The following is a 23739-nucleotide window of genomic DNA, read 5'->3' as shown; positions in this document are numbered from 1 at the left end:
CTGTAGCTTTGGTGTGCCTGGGTGACTCAGTCAGTTACGTATCTGCCTTCAGCTCAGGTCATGATCCCAGGGTCCTGGGATCTAGTCCTACCTCACAGTCCTTGCACAGCAGGAGCCTGCTTTTCCGTTTGCCAGCCACTTCCCCCTGCTTGTCCTCTCTGCCTCCCCCAACAAATAAATAAATAAAATCTTTTAAAAAAATAAAATAAAATCACTGTAAGTTTGAAGTTTGCAGTATAAACCATAGTTTAAGATAGTGGTGACAACTGTCATATGACCAGATTTAGAATTTCCACTAGTGATGGAGTCACAGGTACTGATACTACTACTGTGGTTTTTTGCCTACATTCATAATCACAGGAAATGCTAAATTTCAGCTAGCAGTTAGTGAAAATAAAAATGCCAAATTTTCCCACCAAAGTCCACAGGTCCGCAACCTTCTATCTTTGGATTAAAGGCTGAGAACCCCTGTAGGAGAGTAGAGCATGGCAAGCATCGAGACAGGGGGACACCAGGGTAAATAGGGGTTAGGCCAGGTAATGACTGGTAAGCCATGTAGGGAGTCATGGGTGGGCTTTGTGCAGGGCCCACTGAATCCAGCCAGGGATCTCCCAGTGGACTGGGATTGGAGTGAGTAGAAGCAGGAAGCCCAGTTCAAAGGCAGTTGTAGTCATAAGCAAGCATGCTCTGATGTGACTTAAGAGCATTGAGGAGGGTGCACGAAGTGATGAGTACTGGGTGTTAAATGCAACTAATGAATCATTGAATATTACATCAAAAACCAATGACATACTCTATGTTGGCTAATTGAATTTATATTAGAAAAAAGCATTGTTTTTTATGAATCACTGGAAAGATGAAATCTGGCTTGTTTCTTACATAGTAGACCTAGAGAAGTATTGAGGCTATGGGGGAAAAAAAACACCCAAATGTATGCCCAGTGCATACATGTCTCATTGTATTGAACACACGCCCGGGAATGACTTGTGTGGAGGTACACCAGTTCGCAGAGAGGCACCTAGGTCTCTGGTCCCTGCGCGTATGTGGAGAAACACTGACATCAGAGTTTCCCCACTGCTGTTTGGTCACTGTCTATAGGCTGTGCCAGGAAGAAGGTGTCATATGAAATGGGAGCTTTTATTGTACTGTGTCCTGTGTGAGAGTCTCCAAGAGGAGGCTGTGGTGTGCATTATTTCCCGGACTTTATTGTCGAACACCCTCTTTCATGCCACAGCTATTAGCATTAACTGGAACAGTTCCTGCTAAGGGCTGGTGTGGGAAAGTTTGATTCTTATCCACTAAAAAGAAGTCGTTAGTTGGCCCTGCAGGCTTTTTTTTTTTTTTTCTTTTTTCTTTTCTTTTAGCTAAGAGATTTTTCTGCCAGATGAAAAGAGAACAATGGAGAATTTGCAAGTCTCTTTCTGATGCCGCAGCTGAATTTGTTCTCAAAGGATATGCTAGTTGTTTATTTTTTTGGTTTGGAGGGAGGGCAGAAGAGGTATGATGGGGCAAGCCATGCATTTTTTAAATAAAGAGTGATGTATATTAGTGAGATTTCAGATGTGTATCACATGCATTCTCCCAGGCTTTTGTGAGCAGGGCCAGCTAATTAAAACTTGTCTGCCGAGGCCCAGATCAAAATGAGATGCTGGTTTGTGTTTGTTTGTTGCCTGGAAAGATAGGCCTAGGTCCACAGAGTCTGCTTGGAGGCATATGGAAAAGACATTTTTGATAAATCTAAGGAACAATGCTAGTGTGTGCTCTCTGGTTTCTGTAGCTTTCCCTTTGGAGTCTTAGAGAAACTGATGGAGATCTACAATATGCTTTGCATAATTTCTTTTGGTCTCAAAAATAGGAGTTTGGGAGCATTTTGGAAGCTCTAGGACAACTCCAATTTATAGCAGGCCATTTCTCTCTGACTCAAATAGAACAAAGCTTACATGTCAGCTGAATATGTTCAACCTGATGACAAAGATTTTACTGGTATTTTTGTTTATCTGGTTTTTCATTTTATGGGGGTGGGGAACTACATATTTTTCACTGAGATATTTTGAAGTCCTTATTTTCAAAAGAGGAGAGAAGTAAGCAGTATGAGTATGTACGTCTTGCAGATATTTAGGTTATACTGTACTAGTGGTATACAGGGTAATTTTAGCTGATGTGTGAATACTCACTTTTAGTTTAATAATTATGAATTTTAAAACACGTGAATCACTTAGAATAGCATCTGACATATGGCAAGCAATAAGTGACTGATGTTTGAGAAACTTTGTGATTATCTGTTTTTACCTTCAGGAAAAGTCCAAACTTTCCCATGAATCATGAGTCCTGTAGAGTTAAGAGCATGGGCTTTTGAATTGGCCAGACCTGGTTTCACACTTGACTTCTTTTGTTTATTAACCCCGGGACCTTGAACAAGTTGTCCTTATGTCCTGGTCAGAGATTGCTGGTTGTAAGGAATAGAAATGCAGTGAAAGCAGGTCAAGCTAAAAAAAGAATTATGCGGGACTCCTGGGTGGCTCAGTCGGTCAAGCTACTGCCTTGGGCTCAGGTCATGATCCCAGGATCCTAGAATCAAGTCCCGCATCGCTTTCCTACCTTGGCAGGGAGCCCACTTCTCTCTCTGCCTCTGCCTGCCGCTCTGCCTGCTGTGTGCTCACGCACTCTCTCTCTCTGACAAATAAATAAATATATAATAAAAATCTTAAAAAAAAAAGAAAGAAATTATTAAAAAAAAAAAAAAGGAATTATGCTAGGACTGTATGGGATCTCATGAGAGTGAAGGGCAGAAAGCAGGTCTGATGTGTGTATTTGTGCAGTCCGTGCCCTGAACAGTGGGGAGCTCAGACTGTGGTGGGACTGAAATCCTGGCTGTACTCCATGAGGGGCAGAAAATGAATCTTTACCTAATTCTTTCCAGGGCATAAACAGAGGCTCTGCCAGGAAGGGCAAAGTGGAGCTGGCCCTCCTGGGAATGAGGAAATCCTTAGCTAAGGTCTCCAGCTTGCTTGTTCCATACAGTGCCTCATCTGCCTCTCTCTGAGTATGCTCCACTGTCCTACGTCTCTCCGTGGACTCTTCTCTTTCCTTTTCCATCACTTCTCACGTTCGTCCTCCATAGTGAAGTGTCTTGCTCAGGAACTGACTTACTTGGCCTTGAAACTAAAACTAAACTCAAAGTTTCAGTTCATGTGTTCAGTCTTGTCTAAGTACAATTTCTGGGTTCAGATTGGAAAGAGAGACACACATACATGTGGCTATTATGATTCTAATGGGGCTCAAGTGATGATGAAAGTCAGTTCTCAGCAGGCCCAAGTGCTGTTTGACATGTATGATCTCCTTCAGAGAATACCTGGAAACATGGTCCCTCAGAGAGGAAAGTATGAGTAGGAGACATTTTGATTGGTAATTAGCCTTTGGAAGAAGTGAATCCCTCTGCCTTGGATCTTTGGCTCCTTGGGTCATTCTGTGACTCAAGGCAAAAATGTCTAATCTCTCTTTCTTAGTAAGAAAGTCAAGTTCTACAAACAGTGCAAAGAATGTAGTTTTTTGGGTCAAGCTGATAAGATATCATGATCTTGGCTCTCCTTGTAACTAGTTGTATGTCTTTGGGCAAGTCAGTTAGTCTCTCCAAGCCTTATTTTCCTCATCTACAAAAGGAGAGCCAAGAATTACCTCTAGATGTTGTAAGAATTAAGGGCGGGAATAGATGGACAGTGCCGTAATAAAATTATGTCTCTCTTTTGCTCCAAGCTTCTAATGGTTTCCATCTCTCTTTGATTAAAAGCCAAGATCCTTTTGGTGATTTCAAGGGTCTCTCATCATTTGAACCTCTCTTACTTTAACTCTTATTCTTGTGTCCTGCACTCATTACCTCCCAGGTATCCTAACATCTTGCTGTTCCTCTAACCTCAGGGCCTTTGCACTTGCTATTTTTCTGCCTTGAAATTTATCTCAGATAATTATTTGCTCTCTTCTTTCCTTTAGAGCTTTACTCAAAAATCACCTCCTCAATGAAGCCTTCCCTCTCTATCTAAAATTGCGCTCTACTTCACTCCTATCCAGCACTTCCTGTCCCCCTCCCTGACTTATTTTTCCTCCTCATCCCTGATTACCATCTAACACAGGCTGTACTTGTTTATTTGTTTACTAGCTACTGTCCCTACTGGCATCTTTGTGAAGATAGCAATTACTCTTGTTCTGTTCACTGTTGTATCCCCAGGGCCTAGTACAATGTGTGGCACATAGTAGCAGAAAGTAAAAATTTGGTGAGCTGATTGAATAATGATTGTTAGTTTCATTTTACTCTCTCTCATTTTCTTTTTCTTTTCTTTCTTTTTTTTTTTTTTGAGTAATATCTACCTACCATGATATCTATCTATATATATTATATCTATCTATCTATCTATCTATATATATATATCATGATATATATTGAGTAATATCTATCTACCATGACCCTGAGATCAAGTGTCACATGCTCTACCAACTGAGCCAGCCAGGCACCCCAGTTTCATTTGACCCTTTTTTTTTTTTTTTAAAGGTTTTATTTATTTACTTGACACACACACAGAGAGAGAGCACAGGCAGGGGAAGCTGGAGAGGGAGAAGCAAGTTCCCCGCTGAGCAGTGAGCCTGATGCAGGGCTCTATCCCAGAACACTGTGATTGCACCCTGAGCCAGAGGCAGATGCTCAGCCAAATGAGCCAGCCAGGAACCCCAGTTTCATTTTACACTTAAACTTCAATTTCCTAATTGGTAAAATGGGAAATACGGTATAGAGGACAGGCCAGTGTTGCATGGACTGTGATCTCCTAGAACATGAAGGCAATTCTTGTTTGAGTTAGTATTTGCACTGTCTAACACCTGACCTGGCACACAGGAGGCACTAGGTGAATGTTGAATAAATGAGCAAATAAATACGTAACAACTTGTGATGGGAAAATAAACCGACAGAAGTTGATAAGGCATAATATGTTGATAATTAAGAATCTTTCCTCCATAATGGGAACACCTTCCATTTTGATATGATTGCTTTTTAAAAAAGATTTTATTTTTAATGGACTATGTCATATAGACTTATTTTTAATGGACTATGTAAATATAGTCCAGTACCATACAGGTTTTTCCATGTGAGTAGTAGGGGCTTGCCTCTAGTTTGCAAGATGTCTTTAATGCCCTTGAAATTTTGTAGTAGATATTTGAGCAATAAGTATTCAAGACAGAACAAGCTGCCTCAAGGAGCAGTTGAATTCTCTGGTACTAAAGGTGTTCAAGCAGAATCTCTACACCCAATGTGGGGCTCGAACTTACAACCCTGAGATCAAGAGGAACATGTTCTCGGGACCGAGGCAGCCAGGTGCCCCCAATCCTTTACAAAGCCATTCATGTATTCCTTCATTTGGCAAATATTTACTTGCACCTTCTATGTTCCAGAAGTTTATTTTAGGTACTCAGGTTATAAAGCCAAAGGCACATGGCTGTTCCCTCAGACTTGCTAGCCACCAGTGTGAGAAATGGACATGTGAATGGCTAGTTCGAGAACAGCACCCAGTAGGGGCCATGGCTGTAAGGACAGAGGTCTGTGGGACAAGTGCAGGAAAAGGTGACCACTTCAAAAGGGAGTTGGGGGGCTTCCTCAGAGGAAGGAACATTTGCGAGGAGTCTGAAAAGAATGAGTAACTTTCGGAAGAAAGGGAGGAAAGGGGGCCTAGCCCTGGAGAATCACATTTTCAATGGCTTAAGGGTTGTGTCATTATTAAGTGTGTATATATATATATATATATATATATATATATATATATACTTATATATACACACATATATATATATGGATCTTACACACATATATATGGATCTACTACATACATATATATGTATTTAAGTTTGTACATAATCTCTCTTTGTTCTCACTAGAAGACAAGCTCAATGACAGCAGGGACTTTGTTGTATTTGTTGCTATATCCCAAGCATACAAGAGTCCTCCAAAAATATATTTTTAAGGATTTTGTTTATTTCTTTGACAGAGAGAGAGAGAGAGAGAGAGAGAGATCGAAAGTAGGCAGAGAGGCAAGCAGAGAGAGAGAGGGAGAAGCAGGATTCCCACTGAGCAGAGAACCCGATGCAGGGCTTGACCTAGGACCTGAGACCGTGATCGGGGCTGAAGGCAGAGGCTTAACCCACTGAGCTACCCAGGTGCCCCCACAAATATTTGTAGAATAAAGGAAGGAAACAAGGACCTGGTGGGGTTGTTATGTAGGATCATCGGTGAAAAATGGTTGTCAAGTGTTTTCTTACAAACACAACACAACGTATCTGATTTCTCATTTCAGACAGCACAATTTAACTGGGATCCAGAGACAGTGGGCCTTATCCATGGATCTTTCTTCTGGGGTTATATTGTGACCCAAATTCCAGGTGGTTTCATTTCAAATAAGTTTGCTGCTAACAGGTAAGGCAAACTGAAATAACACGAATGAGGTACACACCATAACATGATTTTGTGTTTTTATAAAATCTGCATAGTTTGCTCTCAATTTAGAGATGCAGAAGGAAAGACAGGAGCCATTCCAATAGATGTGATTCACAGATATTGATGTGATTCTGTTCTTAAGCATCTCTTGTTATTTACTTTTTTGTCTAACTTATCTTGCAACTCTTTTAGTGATTATGTAGTAAAAAGAGAAGTTGAATCTGAATCAGAAGAAATGTTCCTGGACACTAAATAACTCAACTTGGTGACCTCTAGAGTCACTTTTTTTTTTTTTTTTTGCTTTTCTGGGTCTTTTTGCTCATCTGTGAAATAAAGTATGGTTTAGATTGTGTTTGCGTTTCCTTTGACAAGTGACATTCTGTGATCCTATGTACTATATTAAAATAGTTCAGTACCATATAGATTTTGTCATGTGAGTAGTAGGGGCTTTGCCTCTAGGTTGCAAGATGTCTTTAATGACCTTGAAATTCTATCGTAGGTGTTTGAGCAATTAAAACTACCCAAGACAGAATGAGCTGCCTCAAGGAGCAGTAGAGTTCTCTGTCACTACAGGCATTCAAGCCAAAGAAGATGGCCTTTTGGAGGATACATAGGGTGTATATGTAGCAGCACAGGGGTCTACTAAATGTCTCAAGTTTCCTTCCAATTGTATGTCCTATGTCACAGTACATGTATGGATTTCATGAACCATACATTTTATAAAGCAGTTTCTCAAACTCTAAAAGATAACTCATTAGATGGTAATGAAGTCAACATGTGATTTACCAATGAGCATTTTCTAAAAAAGGACAGAAAAATAGAAAAGAGGAAAACCAAATAGAATAAAATAGAATAGAAAATATCTTAATTCATTGCACACTTAAGTATTGGTTCTTGAAATTTGTTTTGGTTACATTTGTGAGTATGATTATGTTTTGAGTTGCAATATAAAATATATTTTGTTTTATGGATTAAGGTAAAAAAAGAAAGTCAAGGGGCCCCTGGGTGGCTCAGTGGGTTAAAGCCTCTGCCTTCGTCTCAGGTCATGATCCCAGGGTCCTGGGATCGAGCCCTGTATCGGGCTCTCTGCTCAGCAGGGAGCCTGCTTCTTTCTCTCTCTCTGCCTGCCTCTCTGCCTACTTGTGATCTCTGTCTGTGAAATAAATAAATAAAATCTTAAAAAAAAAAGTCAATACTATAAGATCTAAATATGTACAAGCATGACTTTGTTTACTTACATTCTGGCCTAATTTGCGTCCTTCATTATCACTTATCTATTGTATTCTTTTCAAAAAGTGATAAAATACTGGCTCATATGATCTCAGGGGTTACTGCTTATACTTCTGCCATAAAAGGAAATCACGCATATTTCTAACATATTAAAAGGGCTGAAGCATCATTAATGTGTGAGAAAAGAAGAAAAGGCTGCCTATTCTCTTTTCTAAGGACACTCTGGTCCAGGCAGGGAGAAGGCATGGGGGACTGGGCAGCAGGCTGGGGGCTCAGTCAGGTACACAGCCCGTTTTGTGCATGGCTTGTCCCAGGACACAGGCTGCTTTCCGATAGTATGGCCTTTTGGTAAAGTGACAGCATAATTGTGAGGCAGGAGACACAATCCAAATGTGTCAATGTCATGTGGTAATAGAACGAGTCTGTTGGGTAGAAGTAAGCAGAATGGTGCATCTCCAGCAAGCTCATCTCATGTTGGTCAATCTCCAGCTTCAGGACTTCATTTGGGAAGGATATTCCCATATTGCCAACAACCTGCCTATAACGGGTCCAGGGATGAGCTCAGGATTCATAGCTGCCCAACAGTCTAGCTTGGGATACACCAGATTCTAACACAATATCTATTTCTCTTTTTATTAATTTCCATGGTGACTTTCCATGAATGGTGAGGCTCATTCCTGATGTCTGACTTAAGCGCCATATCCACAAGTGTGCCTGCCCCCTAACACAGTGTTTTGGTCCCTCAGGGTCTTTGGAGCTGCCATTTTCTTAACATCAACCTTGAACATGTTCATCCCTTCGGCAGCCAGAGTGCATTACGGCTGTGTCATGTGTGTCAGAATCTTGCAAGGTCTAGTGGAGGTAGGAGATTCTTTCCTTAATGGTTTTTGCTACTGCTAGATAAAGTATGGTCCTTTAGATAATTCAGCTTCTAAAGAAAAACTGCTTTACTGAGTTTTCTGGTCTTCCACCTTATCCTGCTATTTCCACTCTTCAGTTTTAACTACTGTCACGAATGCTTTAATTAGAATGCCTGTGTGATTACAAATGTATACACAATAAAGGACCATTTCATAGAGTGCAGAATTTCACATGAGGAGGCAGAAATGATTTTAGAGGCAATCTAATCCAACCCCTGTCATTTAATGAATGATGAAGCTGAAGTCCAAATATGATAGTTCACATAGCAGTGGCCCTTTCCCCTAAAACAATTTAAATGGATTTATTAATAAATCTGTAAATTTCCAGGATGTAGTGTTACACAGAGATTTAACTCAGGGACCTGTTGAATCATTATATTGTACACCTAACCTATTATAACACTGTATATTAACTACACTGGAATTAAAAAAATTAATAAGAAAATAAAAATGTGAGTCTAGAAAAAAAATGTAAAAACCAGTACTTCCTCAAGAGTAGTACAAAAACAGATGGTGAACTAAATCAGGCCATAGTTTCCTGAGCCCTGATGTAGAGCAGCGTTTCCCAAGCTCAGTCATTCACCTCTAACCTCCTTCACTTCTGTCATATCCATGTACAATTTGTACTATTATTTACCTACAGTTTTTCCCTAGATCAATTCGTTAAAACACACACACACACACACACACAAGAATCTTATCACAAGCAACAATATCTTTGAAATCATTGGTTTCATGCATCAGTTACATTGTTTCTTAAAGCCTAATGGGAAAAAAATGTCATTTGTTGTAGCAATTCAAATCCAACTCTAGTTCCACTAGAGGGACATATACCAGACTTTGGAAAATAACTGATGGGTGGAAAGAACTTGCTATTAACAGCCATGAAGACTAGAATGTAGTCACTTCATGGCTCTTGGCCTCAGGTTCTGTATCTTAAGGGGATGAACCAGCTGATTGCAGAAATCTCTTTCTACACCAATATTCTATAATAATATGAACTATAGAGACTCCCTCCCCATTCCCCACCATCCTTACATTGGAACTGATATTCAAATTGAAGCATCTGTGCTGTGAGTTAAAATAGCTGACATAAGCTACTTGGTATTCATGATTTAGGTTTTATCTTGTAGCCTCTCTTAAAGAAGCAGGGTCCATGTTTCAAACACAAACAGAAACTGGAGTCAAATCAATAATCTATGTTCAACTGTTTTGCCAGGGTGTGACCTACCCAGCATGCCATGGGATGTGGAGTAAGTGGGCACCACCTTTGGAGAGAAGCCGACTGGCCACAACCTCTTTTTGTGGTAAGTGTATTAGAATCTTAAGTTTTACTTAGGAAGGCTTTGTCTTTAAGTGAAGGCCCTACTATGTAGGATTTATTTATTTATTTATTTTTTGCATAACAGAAGTCCAAAGGTGAGTGATTGCTGGAGCTGGTTTCACCGCACAGTCATCCATCAGGGCCTGACCATGCTCTGATTTTCTATTCCGTTGTACTCGAAGTGATAGCTCTTTACTCTCCCACTTGTTCCTCTGGTTCACAAGAGGGTTGTTACAGCTCCAAGCATCAAGCCCACATTCCAGGCAGGAGGAAGTGGAAATGGTTGTCCTAGCCACATCTGTTCCTTTTATCAGCAAAGCATATGCTTTCCAGAAGCCCCTTATGAGGCTTCCACATATTTCCTTGGCCCTAATTGTGTCAGATTCTTTAGCAACTGCAGAAGCAGCTAAGAAACCAAGTGCTGTCCTTGCCAGCACCATTAGTAGAGAAAGGTCAGAAAGAAGGGGTTGGAAGTGGTTGTTGAACTAGCCAACAAATGATATTTGCTGAGGTCAAAAGCAGAAAAGAGAGAATCATTAAGCCTTTTGCTCCTCTTCTTTTTACAGACAGAGGAGTTGAAACTAAAATTTGAAGTTTCGTTTTATTGAGTGGAAGTCAAGGTCCAAGGTCACACTGGACATGGAACAGGAGCTAGACTACCTGATTCTTTTTTATTTTTAAAATTTTCTTTGTCTATTAGAGAGAGCAGGGGCAGAGGGAGAGGGAGACTCCCTGCTGAGCAGGGAGCCCCATGCAGGGCTTGATCTCAGGATTCTGGGATCATGACCTGAGCTGAAGGCAAACACTAAACCTACTGAGCCTCCCAGGCACCACTAAACCACCTGTTTCTTAATTCAGAACTTTCCTCACTACACACTATGTACATACTGTCATAGAGATCTTTTAATTAATTTTAACCATTACATTCCAGATGAAAATGGAGGCCATCCATCTTACCTGAAAGCACAATAGTGGTCCTTAAGTAATGAAGTGACTGTAAATTACTGGGTCACCAAACTTCACCTTGTTAATGTTGTCTTATTCCAAGTCATGTTTCTGGGACTGGCCCTCTATGGTTCTCTGGAATAATCAGTGTTTGAAGGGTCTCCTGGATACCAATCAATAACTTAACAAGGACAGTGGATGCGGACACCATCAGCACAGTTGTTAAATGTATTTTCCAATATTTTTTTTTATGGGGAAGGGGTTCAGGAAGATAAAAGTGCCTCAGGCCATGAAAGTCACAATGGGGATTGGGTAAAATTAGGATCAGAATTTAGCTCTGCCTAATTGTTCAAGCTAGTGTGTCTTTACTAGGAAAAACCAACCTGTATTTCTTAGGGAAAGGGAGAAATAAAGCTTCTTCTTAATTTCTGTGAATATTTTCATTTACTTCTCCCTTGCTCTTTCTCTTTACCTCCTTGAATAATAATAATTATTATTGTTATTATAATATAGATTATTATTATTATATAGAATCCCTGGGACTTTGTTGTGAAGTATTCACCAATGTGCCCAAATTATGCCTAGCTTGGAACTGCATGAACAGTTGAGATGTCTTTACATCTTTAGCCTCTCTTGTCCTCAGAAACCATTTCTGTCCTCTTGTTTGTAGTTAAGATCATCTCCACTTCCACTACTGACCTGTGCCAACTCTAGAAGAATATAAGATTCTGACCTTATGAATTGTCAGGGCCTTGAACTTATTTTCTTTGGATGGTTTATTTATAAGGCTTTTTAAAATATATTTCCTTCTAGTCTTTTATTTTATTTTTTCATTTATTTATAAGGCTTTTCATTTTGATTTGCCAGCAAAGCAAGAATGACCAGCTGCCACACCCCATTCTTAGCATCTTTATAACCCTTCAAGGACTGGTTTAAGAAATGGTTGACTCTCAAGGAAGGTTATCTGATCAAAGTCACAAGCTTTATTACTTTTCCCAGCTAAGGTGTGGTCTTGGTTTGAAAGAACAGCCAAGTGTCATTAGAAGGAAACCCAAATTTGGGGTTAATCCATTCTTACACAAAAAATATTGGAGTTGGCAGGTACTTTAGAAATATCTAGTTGAGTTTTCACAGCTAGTGAGGACAGAAGTGGGGACCTGTCCACTCCTAATGGCTACTCCCTCAACCCCACGCCATTCAACAATCATTGGAGGGCTCCTCTGTCCTCCACTGTCTGCCAATGGAGGGATCAAGGTGCAGTGAGCTCCCCCAGGGCTGTCTGGATAGCACGCCCATTGAGGTATGCTCAGGGGCTGTGAGTGAGACAGATTATAGTCAGCCATGTCTTGAAAGATGAGGAAGAATTTCTACTAGACAGAGAAGGACAATTTCAAGTGTAAAATTTCCTCTATGAGAGAATGCTTCCTACTATGAAGAATTAATGGGAGTTTTGGAGTGGAGGAAGCAGGACCAAATTATTAAGTAGTTACAGATGAAGGCTCTGGATTCCTACAGACCTAGTTTCTGTCGCTCACACCTGTGTGACCTCAGGAAATTTATCTGCCCTTCCCCCACCTTGGTTTCCCTTATAAATGAGGATGATATTGGTACCAACACCAAGAGTTTGAAAGAAGGGTTAAGTAGAATCATGGCTTTGGAATCCTCAACATAGTAGTGGACACACAAAAAGCACCCAATGCCTCTTAGGTGGTGGAGTTATCCCTGGACCCTCACTGTCCTGGGCATTTCCTTACCCCTTACTTCTTGCAACTTTGATCCAGGGAAGACCGCCTTCCCCACACCCACAGCAGAGTCAGGTCTGCAGATGTTTCTAAGCAATGTGCCTTGGAATACTTGTCTTACTGGTTTGTGGAAGTCTGAGTCAAAAAAAAAAAATGCATTGTCATTCTGTACATCACAGTCACTTGATAGTTGGGGTTTGTGTGGCACAGATTACAGCTTACAAAACATCTTCACACACATAGTTTATTTAATTCTCAAACATCTCTGTGAGATAGAGATGTCTTTCCTATCTTCTATCTGAGAATAATGATTCTGAGAGACTGAGAGACTCCCTCACGTGTCATGATGTCCAGACTTAGGATTCCAGGTTGAGCCTTTCATGGCCAGTCAAGCCCAGCTTGGAAAGATGGGATTTCATCTCTTTCTGTGGAAGATCCCCAAACTCCCATTTCCTAAAGGTGTCCTTGGCATTGGTGTCTGAGACACAGAATTTCCTGTTGCTACTCACTTTTCTGAACAAGAGTTTTTTTCATTCACATTGTAGAGGGAATTTGAGAGAGTAATTTTTTTTGATTCAATTAATACTGATTGAGGGTTTTTAGGGCTCATGTCTCTATAGCAGATTATCATGGATCTGTAGGGGATGGTGGAGACCAGGCTGCTGCCTCTAGCCTTTGGGATCTTGTCTAGACAAGATAAATTACCACATATATGTAAGTATTTATAAGGTTAATTGTTTTTACAAAGAAATAGACTTAAAAATGGGCCCATTCCAGAGGAAGGTGGAGAGAGCAGCCTTCTTGTTCATTCTGCCATCCTGGAATGGAATTGTTTCCTGATTTTTAAAAAAAATCAAGACTCTAAAAAGTATGATTTTTTACTAGTTTGAAGTCCTCATTTAAAGACCTAGGTGGGGGCACCTTGGTGGCTCAGTGGGTTAAAGCCTCTGCCTTGGGCTCGGGTCATGATCCCAGGGTCCTGGGATCGAGCCCCACGTCGGGCTCTCTGCTCAGCAGGGAGCCTGCTTCCTCCTCTCTCTGCCTGCCTCTCTGCCTACTTGTAATCTCTGTCAAATAAATAAATAAAATATTTTTTAAAAAAAAGACCTAGGTGATAATTCTCCTGAACTGTGAGCTCTGGAAGGCAGATTCATTTGTTCCTTTGTTTGCTCTCTTCACCCCTAATATTGTACCTGGTTGAATTTTTCAAATTTCTCATAGATTTTTTTCCCATCTTTTTGTCCTATTTTTTCATGTGATTCGAAATTGCTATTCCTGAGTAATCTTTGTCTTGTCCTTCCATGGTACTGGACAAAGTTAAAGGACAGTTAAAAGGCCAGTGACCTTTCTCTCCCTGAAGCCGTATTTTAAGTCAGATGGAGAGTTGGCCCTCTGCACGGAGGCATTCTGGCTCTTGCTCAGGTGGATTCATCTTCCTCTCCACAAGAGGAACTCTAGATGGGCTAAAGGGACCCACATAGCAGTTGTCAAGTGTCCTCTGTGTTTTCTTGTTCTAGGTTCCTATGCAGGGGCAGTGATTGCCATGCCTCTGGCTGGGGTGTTGGTTCAGTACATTGGATGGGCCTCTGTCTTTTATATTTATGGTGAGTAATTTGACTTCATGAGTTCCCATGGATGACTCATAGAGATGGTATTTTACTGTATTATGGGGTTGGCTAAGAATTTACTGTAGGAAGATAGAGATGATTAAAACAAGCTTATCATATAAATGGAATACTTGTCTGCTTAGGATTCTTTTAATGCTTATATCAAAGTTGGGTTTATTAATGAGAACAATATTATCTTTCTTTAAATACCAGTTAACAACAACAATGGGCAGCAGTGACAGCAGCATCAGCAGTAGGGAAAGCAAAACATACTTTCTTCTAGATGGACATCATGCCATCTGGGAGTATTATGACAGTTGGAATATTTAGAGATGGAGGACAAGGAAACCACATCATTAAACATTTTGTTTTTTACTGCAGGCATGTTTGGGATTATTTGGTACACATTTTGGCTATTGCAGGCCTACGAATGCCCAGCTGCTCACCCAACCATATCCAGTGAGGAGAGGACCTACATAGAAACAAGCATAGGAGAAGGAGCCAACGTGGTTAGCCTCAGTGTAAGTACAGAGGAAAGATGAAAAATGGTATCTTTTCTACTTCTCTTAGTGATTGTGTTGTCCTCTTAAAAAAATAATATATCAATATAACCACTAAAAATCTCATGGTGTTTTTACTCTCTAGAAATTTAACACCCCGTGGAAAAGATTTTTTACATCATTGCCTGTTTATGCAATCATTGTGGCAAATTTTTGCAGAAGCTGGACTTTTTATTTGCTGTTAATAAGTCAGCCTGCTTACTTTGAAGAGGTCTTTGGATTTGCAATAAGTAAGGTAAACACAGAGATGCTTCAAATGTTCTTGAACTTTAAATCCCTTGCTTCGACTGAGAAAATCTTTGCATGACAAAATAATTAATGATCAGCATTCATAACAGTTCTATGACACTAATACCCTAGAGGTCAGACAAGTTCTACGTTTTGGGCATGGTATATATAGCTATTAATTTCTTCTTCATAAGGATCAGAGCTATATTAAACTGCTTTTAAAGACTTATGTTCTATTTGATTTCAAAGTGGTTTCGAAGCTAAATTCAAGAACTGCATATTAGGTAAGGATAAAAAGATTTAAAGGTAAGATGTTTTTGTGGGTTTTTCCCCCCAAATTACTCAGTGAGTAGCAGACTATTCCTCTCTCTGTAATGGCAGTTATAGCAATAACAACCATTGCCTTGTATGGTTTATAAAGAACCTCTTTCAATGTCCCCAGTCATTGTCATTAGGTTGTCTGTGTTTCAGGAAGGAAGGGTAGATGTAAAACATAAACCATCATCATGAAAGACACAACCTCCTTTGTACAAGGGGGAGAACAGTAGCCTAGGAGAGGTCATTGTGTGTGTAGCTCCAGGTACTGTCTGAAATGACCTTGGAGGAGCTAGCATAGTCAAGTCATAATGGCTGCCATCAATGAGCGCTCACTCTGCCAGAAGTGTTTGACTAGCATGTGGGGGCACTACGGGAGGTTCTGGGGCCTCTTGTCTTGTCTTGTCTGTCCTCGAGTCTTGTCTGTCCTCGAAGAGCTTCCAATCTGGTCAGAGACACAGGTCTGTACTTAAAATCATTCGCTCATTCATTATTTATTACAAAATTCAGGCCCATCTGGGTCCCAGGTAATTAGATAATTAAACTCAGTCAGGGCAGGAGTGGAGGGGACCCAGAGAACTGGGGAAGTGCAACTCTCCATAGCAGCTAAAAATAGCTCATTTCTTCTTTGTATTCCAGGTGGGTCTCCTGTCAGCAGTTCCCCACATGGTTATGACCATCATTGTGCCTATTGGAGGACAGTTGGCTGATTATTTGAGAAGCAGGAAAATTTTGACCACAACGGCTGTCAGAAAAATCATGAACTGTGGAGGTACTATGGACTTCATACTTCATAGGTGGCTTCAGCAACCTTTACAGAATGAGATGAAACTGAGCTGCAGAGCATATCCTGGAGGTTATATCTACCCATTAGAAAGGATCCTGGGGCGTCTGGGGTGGCTCATTTGGTTGGGAAGCCAACTCTTGATTTCAGTTCAGGTCATGATCTCAGGGTTGTGAGATCAAGCCCTGTGTTGGGATCCATGTCAGTGGAGAGTCTGGACCTCTCCCTCTTTCTCTCAAATAAATAAATCTTAAAAAAAAAAAAAAAGAAAGAAAGAAAGGAAGAAAGGAAGATAACAAAGGATCTTAAAGTCTCCTAAGTTCATTATCCAGCGATACTTGAGTGCCTATCATGTCCCTGCCAACTGGTCCTCCAGCCCATGCTTGTGCAGTCTGAGATAGGACAACTTAGCTGGTAAATCAGTACACACCTCCAACTGTAGAAATGCTTCTTTCGTCTACTCTTAAGCCAAAGTGAACTGATTTCCTGTGACATACCTTTATCATTTGTCCTCCCCATACATTCTCCCAAACACATAATCCTTCGCTTATGTAGTTTATTCCCTTATCGCTTTCCCTTTCTGCACATACAGCTTTTGGTAAGAAACACAAGAAAAATATTTTATCTGAATAGTCTTCTTTCCTCTCAGCTTATGCTTGTATATGTGGTGTACACACACACACACACACACACACACACACACACACACACCCATCCTCTTTTCTGTATTTATTTCCTGCTTTATGTTTTGATTTGGCAAAGACAAGGAAGCAGGGTGATTTTCCAAAAGAGGTAGGTGAAAGTAATCATGAGCCCCTGCCATGTTTATGACTGCTTACCTTTTTTAAACCTTCCACTTTTTCCTTATTTCTTTTTGTTTTTGTGTTTTAAATTAGCATTTATTGGATGCTTTCTGTGTGAGACACTAAATGACATCTTTTATACACATTATCTTATTTAATCCTTATAACCATGCTGTGGTTTACAGTGAGGAAACTGGAGTAAAGAAGAGTGACTTGCTCAAGTGGCAGATGTTGTGCAAGATCCCAGGTCTGTCTGAGCTCATTGCCAATGTCCCAGTGGCTGCTGCTACTCCTCCTAAGGACTGGTGGGGTTTGAGGTGGACAGGCAGGAAGTAGGGAACAGCGCCATCTATGGGTGATAAATCACAAGAGCTACTACATTGGAATGGAGGGACAGTCACTCTAGATTAAATGGGTCAGGGCCATTTAGAAATGAAGAGTACATAGAGATTGCACAAGGGCAGACATAATCTGGTCCCACAGTATTTCAGGTATAAAGTCTGACCAGGGAGTTTGGGAATAATGTGTTGGCATCAGGTGTCCATCGACGTGAACTTTTTTACAGGAGACTGAAGGTTGGCAGGTGTGGACCTGCTCTCTGGCAGGTGAGAGGTGAAGCTCTGGGGCACTGCATTTATGGTAGCTGAGGTAAACAGATTGATGCCCCCCCAAATGTTCAAGTTCTAATTCCCAGAATGTGTGTTTATGTTTCCCTACATGACGAAAAGGAATTTTGCAGATATGATCAAATTAAGGATCTTGAGATGAGGAGATAATCTTGGATTATCTGGGTAGACCCAATTTAATCACAAGGTTCTTTCTAAGAGGAGGCAAGAGGGTCAGAGTCAGAGAAGGAGATATGATGGTAGAGGCAAACATCAGAGATATAGCCAAAAGCCAAGGAATGCAGACAGTCTCTAGAGCTGGAAAAAGCAAGAATGGGGTTTCCCTAGAGCCTCCAGAAGGAACACAGCTCTGCTAGCCTCCTGATGCTAGCTCTCTAAGACCCATTTTGGTCTTCAGACCTCCAGTACCGTACAGTAGTAAATTTGTATTGCTTTAAGCCACTAAATTTGTGATAGTTTGTTACTGTAGCAATCAGAAACAAATATAGGAGCCAAATTTTTCTCCTCTGGTTATCATGTTCTGCCCCAGCTGAAAATTTCCCTCTACACCAGGCCCTGGATATCTCTTTCCATCTCTGACTCTGGTCCTTTCCTCGCTCTTTACTGTGAGCTCTTCACACCTTCACCTCTCACCTAGTCCTCACCACATGTCCTTCCACATGGGTTCATCTTCCGTCTTGTGAAGTTGACATCAACCTCCAGTGACTGCTCCTTCCAATGCATACACTTGGGTGGTAACTCATCATGTTAGCTACCATATTATAGCTCTTGCAGGAAAGTGTTTTAGGCAGAAGGAACAGCATGAACAATGGCCCCAAGGCTGGCATGAATGTGGCATGCCAGAGAGCAGAAGGAAGGAAAGTCAGAATGGCTGGAGCTTAAGAGTGAGATGGAGGGTGACAAGGGATGGGACTACTCAACTAGAGCCAGATCTTGGGAGACTTTGAGATACGCATAGTGCTTGGATTTTTTTTTTTTTTTTTGAAATGCCCTGGGAAGCAAATAGAAGGTTTAAAACAGAAAAAGTGACATGATCTGGTTTATGTTTTCAAATCTGAAGACTAGAACATAGAACTTAAGAGTGAAAGAAAGGAGACCAGTGAGGAGGCCATTTCAATTGTGTCAAGAGAAGATGGTGTCTTTAACTAAAGTGGTATCAATGGAGATAGAGTGGGATGGGTTTCTAAAGTCTCTGAGCCCAACTTTCTTCTTTAAAATCTGAATAATAGAATTTACTTCCAGTGATTATTACAAATGTGAAATGGGACAAGGTACAAATGCACCTAGCATGGATCCAACCTTTAGAAGGTTGTCAGCATATGTTAGTGCCTTTTTCCTCTCCCGTGTTTAAAACACTGACAAAACAGAAGTTTGTCTAAGGAGACATTAGACAACTATCTGCTATTCAAATGTATCTTTGATGGCCAAAAATATGTAACCTCTTAACCTGGAACTTGAAGAAAAATTCTGGATTTCAACCCCACTTGCACAACTGTTTCTCAAGCCACATGCCTTGAAGACTCTGAACATACTGTATAGGACTGTCTTGTTCGTGTTTAATTTTACCCCAGTCACTTCAGCCATTGTCCCGCCATAATTGACAGTGTCAGTGTTGGGTAGTGGTGGTGAGAATTATCAAAGATTTGACAGAGCTAATGAAGTGACTGTTGAAAATAAACCTTTTTTTGTTCTGGAAACTAGAATGCAAACATAGAATCTCCCTAGCTTCTCTCCCATCTTTAACAAACAAACAAAATAGCAACAACAAAAACCAACCCAAACCTTCTCACATGTCTTTTCATGTCATTTTATATTTTGAAATAGCAGACCAGTGAGTTCTACGTTGTATGTTTTAAAAGGTGGTTTCTTCTTTTGCTTATATGCAAAGATGCTAGACTAGAGATAAATACACGAAGAGAGAGCTTTGTTCCATCACTGAGGAAGCCAGATCAATTTGGACATAAGGAAGCATTTGCATGATCTTCTAGAGAATTTAGTTGGTTTCATGTTCTCAAAGAGGAAATACAGAGGACATTTCTCATCCTCTATCACACATTTCCTAGAGTCTGTCACCTTTTTTTCTTTCCATAGACAAGGGATGTTTGCTGCTAGAATTACTTAAAGCAAACAGATCACCTAAGACACGAAGCTCTGCTCTACTTCATTCTCAATCAGGGCACATTTCCAAGATCCTCAAAAACAGATGTCAAATCCTTGTACTTCCCTCTATAGTACATGTAAAGCGTGACTGAGGTAAAAAATTCTAGTCTGGCTGAATTGGTTGCCTGTGTGAACTTTTAGATTATTTAATATGAAATGAACATTTTTCTCTGACCTTTAAATCCTAATTCTGTTTCTCTTGTCAGCTCTGATAGGTTCACTTTCAAGGTCTCTTGTTCACTTCTGAAGTTCAAGTTTTATCCTCAAGCTCCTGAAATATATAGTCCTATCTATAGCATTTTTTTCACTAGGAACATTTAAGCTCATAAATTATATTTTTCCTCTTTTTGGAAATCTACTAACTATTTGGCAAAGATCATTTTTCTTCCCTTATAGATGTACCAATGTTTCATTCATAAGTTTTATTCTTCACAAATGTCTCCATTCTAATTGTTTGGAAGAATTAATTTTTTGGTACAACTTTTGTCTAGAGTGTTAAAATTAAAGACATTTCAGCCAGATGCTTTCTTATTTAAGACAGGGCACTTCTAAAGCACATATAGTTAGTGTATAAAACACTAGCAATTGTCTCTTATATTTAATTTAAAACGTTGAAACAAAATTGATAACAAGTAACAGTGGTACAAACCCCACACTTGAGAAACACAGCTGTTTCCATTTCATGTGAGTCTTTTTAAAAGATTTTATTTGTTTGTTTGTTTATTGGGTATGAAAGCAGGGGGAAAGGCAGAGGCAGAAGAGATAGAGTCTATTTAAAAAATTAAAAAAAATTTTTTTTATTAATGTATAATGTATTATTAGCCCCAGGGGTACAGGTCTGTGAATCGTCAGGTTTACACACTTCACAACACTCACCATAGCTCATACTGTCCCCAATGTACATAACACAACCACCCCCCTGCCAACAAACCTCAGTTTGTTTTGTGAGATTAAGACAGGAGAGACAGAATCTTTTTTTTTTTTTTTTTTTGGAGAGACAGATACTTAAGCAGTCTCCACACCCAGCATGGAGCCCAATGCAGGGCTCCATCTCGTGATCCTGAGATCATGACTTGAACTGAAATCATGAGCCAGAAGGTTAACTGACTGAGCCACCCGGGAGCTCCATCATCTGATTCTTTTTAAGTGACCATCTAAACCAATTATTGATGCTTGCCTTGTTTCTTTGATAGTTTTAAGAAAATGAGCTCAGAAGGTAGGCAATTTACCAGGGTCTACAAAAAGCGTTTTGGCTTGTATTTCAACCTAACTGTCTTGACTCTGGGTCCCATTTTTTCCCCCTTTGCATTAATTTGTTAAATATTACTTACTGAGTGATACTATATGCTAACCAGGCTCTGTGTTATACATTTGGTATCTTTGTGGGGGAGGCAGAAACACAAATGAAAAATTACAAAGCAATTACGAAAAGTTCTGTAAAATTAGTAAGAAGAAAGAGATGTCAGCTTCACTGGTGGGGGCAGGGGAAGGGCAGGGTTGCCGGGGAAACTTCCTAGAAGAGGCAATGTTTGAATTGGACTTTAAAGGATAGTAAGTTTTCTCCAGAAAAAGAGAAGTAAGTGGTAGGAGAAGAGTATCCTGGGCAAAGGAAGAGCCTGTGAAAATACATTAGGGGTATGTAACAAATTTTGTGAGTAGGAAATGGCTCATGGATCTGCTTGACTACAAGGAGGGTTTTATACGGCCTAGGGGCAGAGAGGTGAGGGCTGGCAGATGGACAGCAGGAAAGGCTTATTATATGCACTATAGTGGTAATGTGGAACTCTTGATGAAAGTTTTAAGCAAAGGGTCGGTGGTCTAGCTTTGTGGTTAAGAGAGAGAGGATGATGTGGAGAATGGGTCGGTAGAGGGGGAGATGGAGAGACCATAAAAGGAGCTGTTGAAGTTGTCCAGGTGAGAGGTAATGGGATCAGGACACGACAGTGGCAGAGGAGAAAGCAGAGGTCAGATTGACACCTGTAGATTTGTCTTTGAAAGCTGAGGGAGAATGAGAAGTATCCAAGATGATTCTGAGATTTGAGCATTTGACTTTTGTTGGCTTTTTTCTTTTAAAGATTTTATTATTTTTTTAAGTAATTTCTACACTCAATGTGGGGCTTGAACCCACAGTCCCAGGATCAAGAGTGGCACACGTTCCACTGACTGAGTCAGTCACATGCCCCACTTTTGGTTCACTGTGCTTATGTGATAGTCACTGTATTTGATGCCTTATTTACCCAATTTCATTTAATCTTCCAGCATCCTACAAGGTTGTATTATTAGCACCCTTTTGGGGGACGAGGCATCTAAGGAGTGGAGTGACTTGTCCAGGGTCACATAATTTGTGATTTGTTGCGGAATCTGAGCCCCGGCTTGTCTGACTCTAAAGTCTGGGTTCTAAGCACAGGTGGACAGATTAATTTAGGGAGGAAGAGAGAACGTGGTGGAGGTGAAATGGTGTTGTTGTTCTTTGTTTAGAAGCAAAGAATAGGGGAACAGAGATTTGATGTGAGTATGTAGTCTTTGAGGTGACTACAGAACAGTCAGGTGATGTCTGGAATCAGCAGACAGTCTCCAGAATGAAGCATCATTATCTTCCACCTCCCAGGACACTTCATATACCTGAAAATGGCTCTTATATCATCTTTCTGTCTGCTGTTGACTGAACTCGGGTGTGTGTATGTGTGTGTGTTTTGTGAGAAGAAACATCTTCACAATTTCCTCATCCTTTTCTATTGTACTGGATTCACTTATTTAGAATGAAAGGAACAGAAAGTACTTTTGTCCTCCTGTACTTCTGTGCAAATATCTCAAAGCTTTTATGCAGCAGTCTGAGAGCTTAGTAAACTTCTGAAAAGGGAAGAATTTTGCCTTGTGCTTTACAAGAAGTGAGGTGCTGGGTTTGTTTGTTTGTTTGTTTTTAGATATTCACTACAGCTTTCTTGTCATTTCTGGCAATATATGTTAGAGTGTTGTATTTTTCTGATTGGCCATCACTTATATAATCAAAGGGGGATCACGGACAGTATACAAGAGAGTTTTGGTATCTAGAAATGGCAGGGGCAACTACCCATGAAGCCACTGATAAAAAATATTCCCCATCCCAGGGGCATCACTGGAACATGCTGGAAACACTCAGTATTCACCGTGCACCAGGGTGTAGGTAGCAAGGCTCACAGAACACCTGGGCAAGGTTAGCATAGTCATGTAATCATGAAGCACCCAGGTAATATTGCTAGCAATGGGCTAGGATGTAGATACTAAAAACTTAGGTCTGTGGAAATAGGAATAGATTCTTATTTGATAAATACTTGAACTGAGCTGACTGACATGGAAACAATGTGTTTTTTTTTTCTCCCTGCTGTTTCCATTTGCAGGTTTTGGCATGGAGGCAACCTTGCTCCTGGTGGTTGGCTTTTCCCACACCAAAGGAGTGGCCATCTCCTTTCTGGTGCTTGCTGTAGGATTTAGCGGCTTTGCTATTTCAGGTGAGGTGTCCTTTCATTTTCCAAATCTTTACTACAGATTCAGTGAGTCTTGGGAGGAAGGAAGAGAAAAGGAATATTCTATCACTTTCCTTTAGCAACCAACCCACTCTCAGGGAACAGGCTCTGGGCTAGAGAGTTTCATCATGTGGGAGTGATAACCCCCCTGAGCCATGGGCAGAGGCACAAGCACATGCCCCAGATGAAGTGGTCCCTTCATACTTCAAGACCAGGTCACCCCATCTCATAGAAGCTCTTGTAAAATTTCCGATCTTCATCTCTAACTAGAGAATGGCTAATATTAGCTCAAAAGTCAGGTGATGCAGTCATTTGACATTATGTTATAAAATCCAAACGGTTTTTAAATTTTTTTTTAGAGTGGAAAACATCTTTAGATTTTGTCTTCTCCATGGCTTTCGGTTTCTAAAGAAGGAAATGCAGGTCTAGAGAGGGGAAGTGACTTTCCTAACAGGCAAGAGCAAGTACTTAGAATAATATTGATGCTAGTGAGAGCTAACCTTGACCAAGCGTAGACTCT

At 40.4% G+C, this 23739-nt stretch overlaps 1 protein-coding gene across 1 annotated transcript in view; it reads left to right on the top strand.

The window, feature by feature from the left end:
- Window positions 1-23739, top strand: part of SLC17A8 (solute carrier family 17 member 8) — a 47475-nt gene that overhangs the window by 16495 nt on the left and 7241 nt on the right. Inside the window, exons 3-10 of the mRNA XM_044227982.1 lie at window positions 6333-6451; window positions 8449-8563; window positions 9842-9929; window positions 14151-14237; window positions 14622-14761; window positions 14886-15035; window positions 15983-16115; window positions 23094-23204. Of these exons, the coding sequence (XP_044083917.1) occupies window positions 6333-6451; window positions 8449-8563; window positions 9842-9929; window positions 14151-14237; window positions 14622-14761; window positions 14886-15035; window positions 15983-16115; window positions 23094-23204 (943 nt within the window). The remainder of the gene's footprint in view (window positions 1-6332; window positions 6452-8448; window positions 8564-9841; window positions 9930-14150; window positions 14238-14621; window positions 14762-14885; window positions 15036-15982; window positions 16116-23093; window positions 23205-23739) is intronic.

This window comes from Neovison vison, chromosome 12 (assembly GCF_020171115.1).
Source record: "Neovison vison isolate M4711 chromosome 12, ASM_NN_V1, whole genome shotgun sequence".
Classification (NCBI taxonomy): domain Eukaryota; kingdom Metazoa; phylum Chordata; class Mammalia; order Carnivora; family Mustelidae; genus Neogale; species Neogale vison.
Note: the sequence above shows the minus strand (reverse complement) of the source record. Positions and strands in the feature narration are given on the sequence as shown.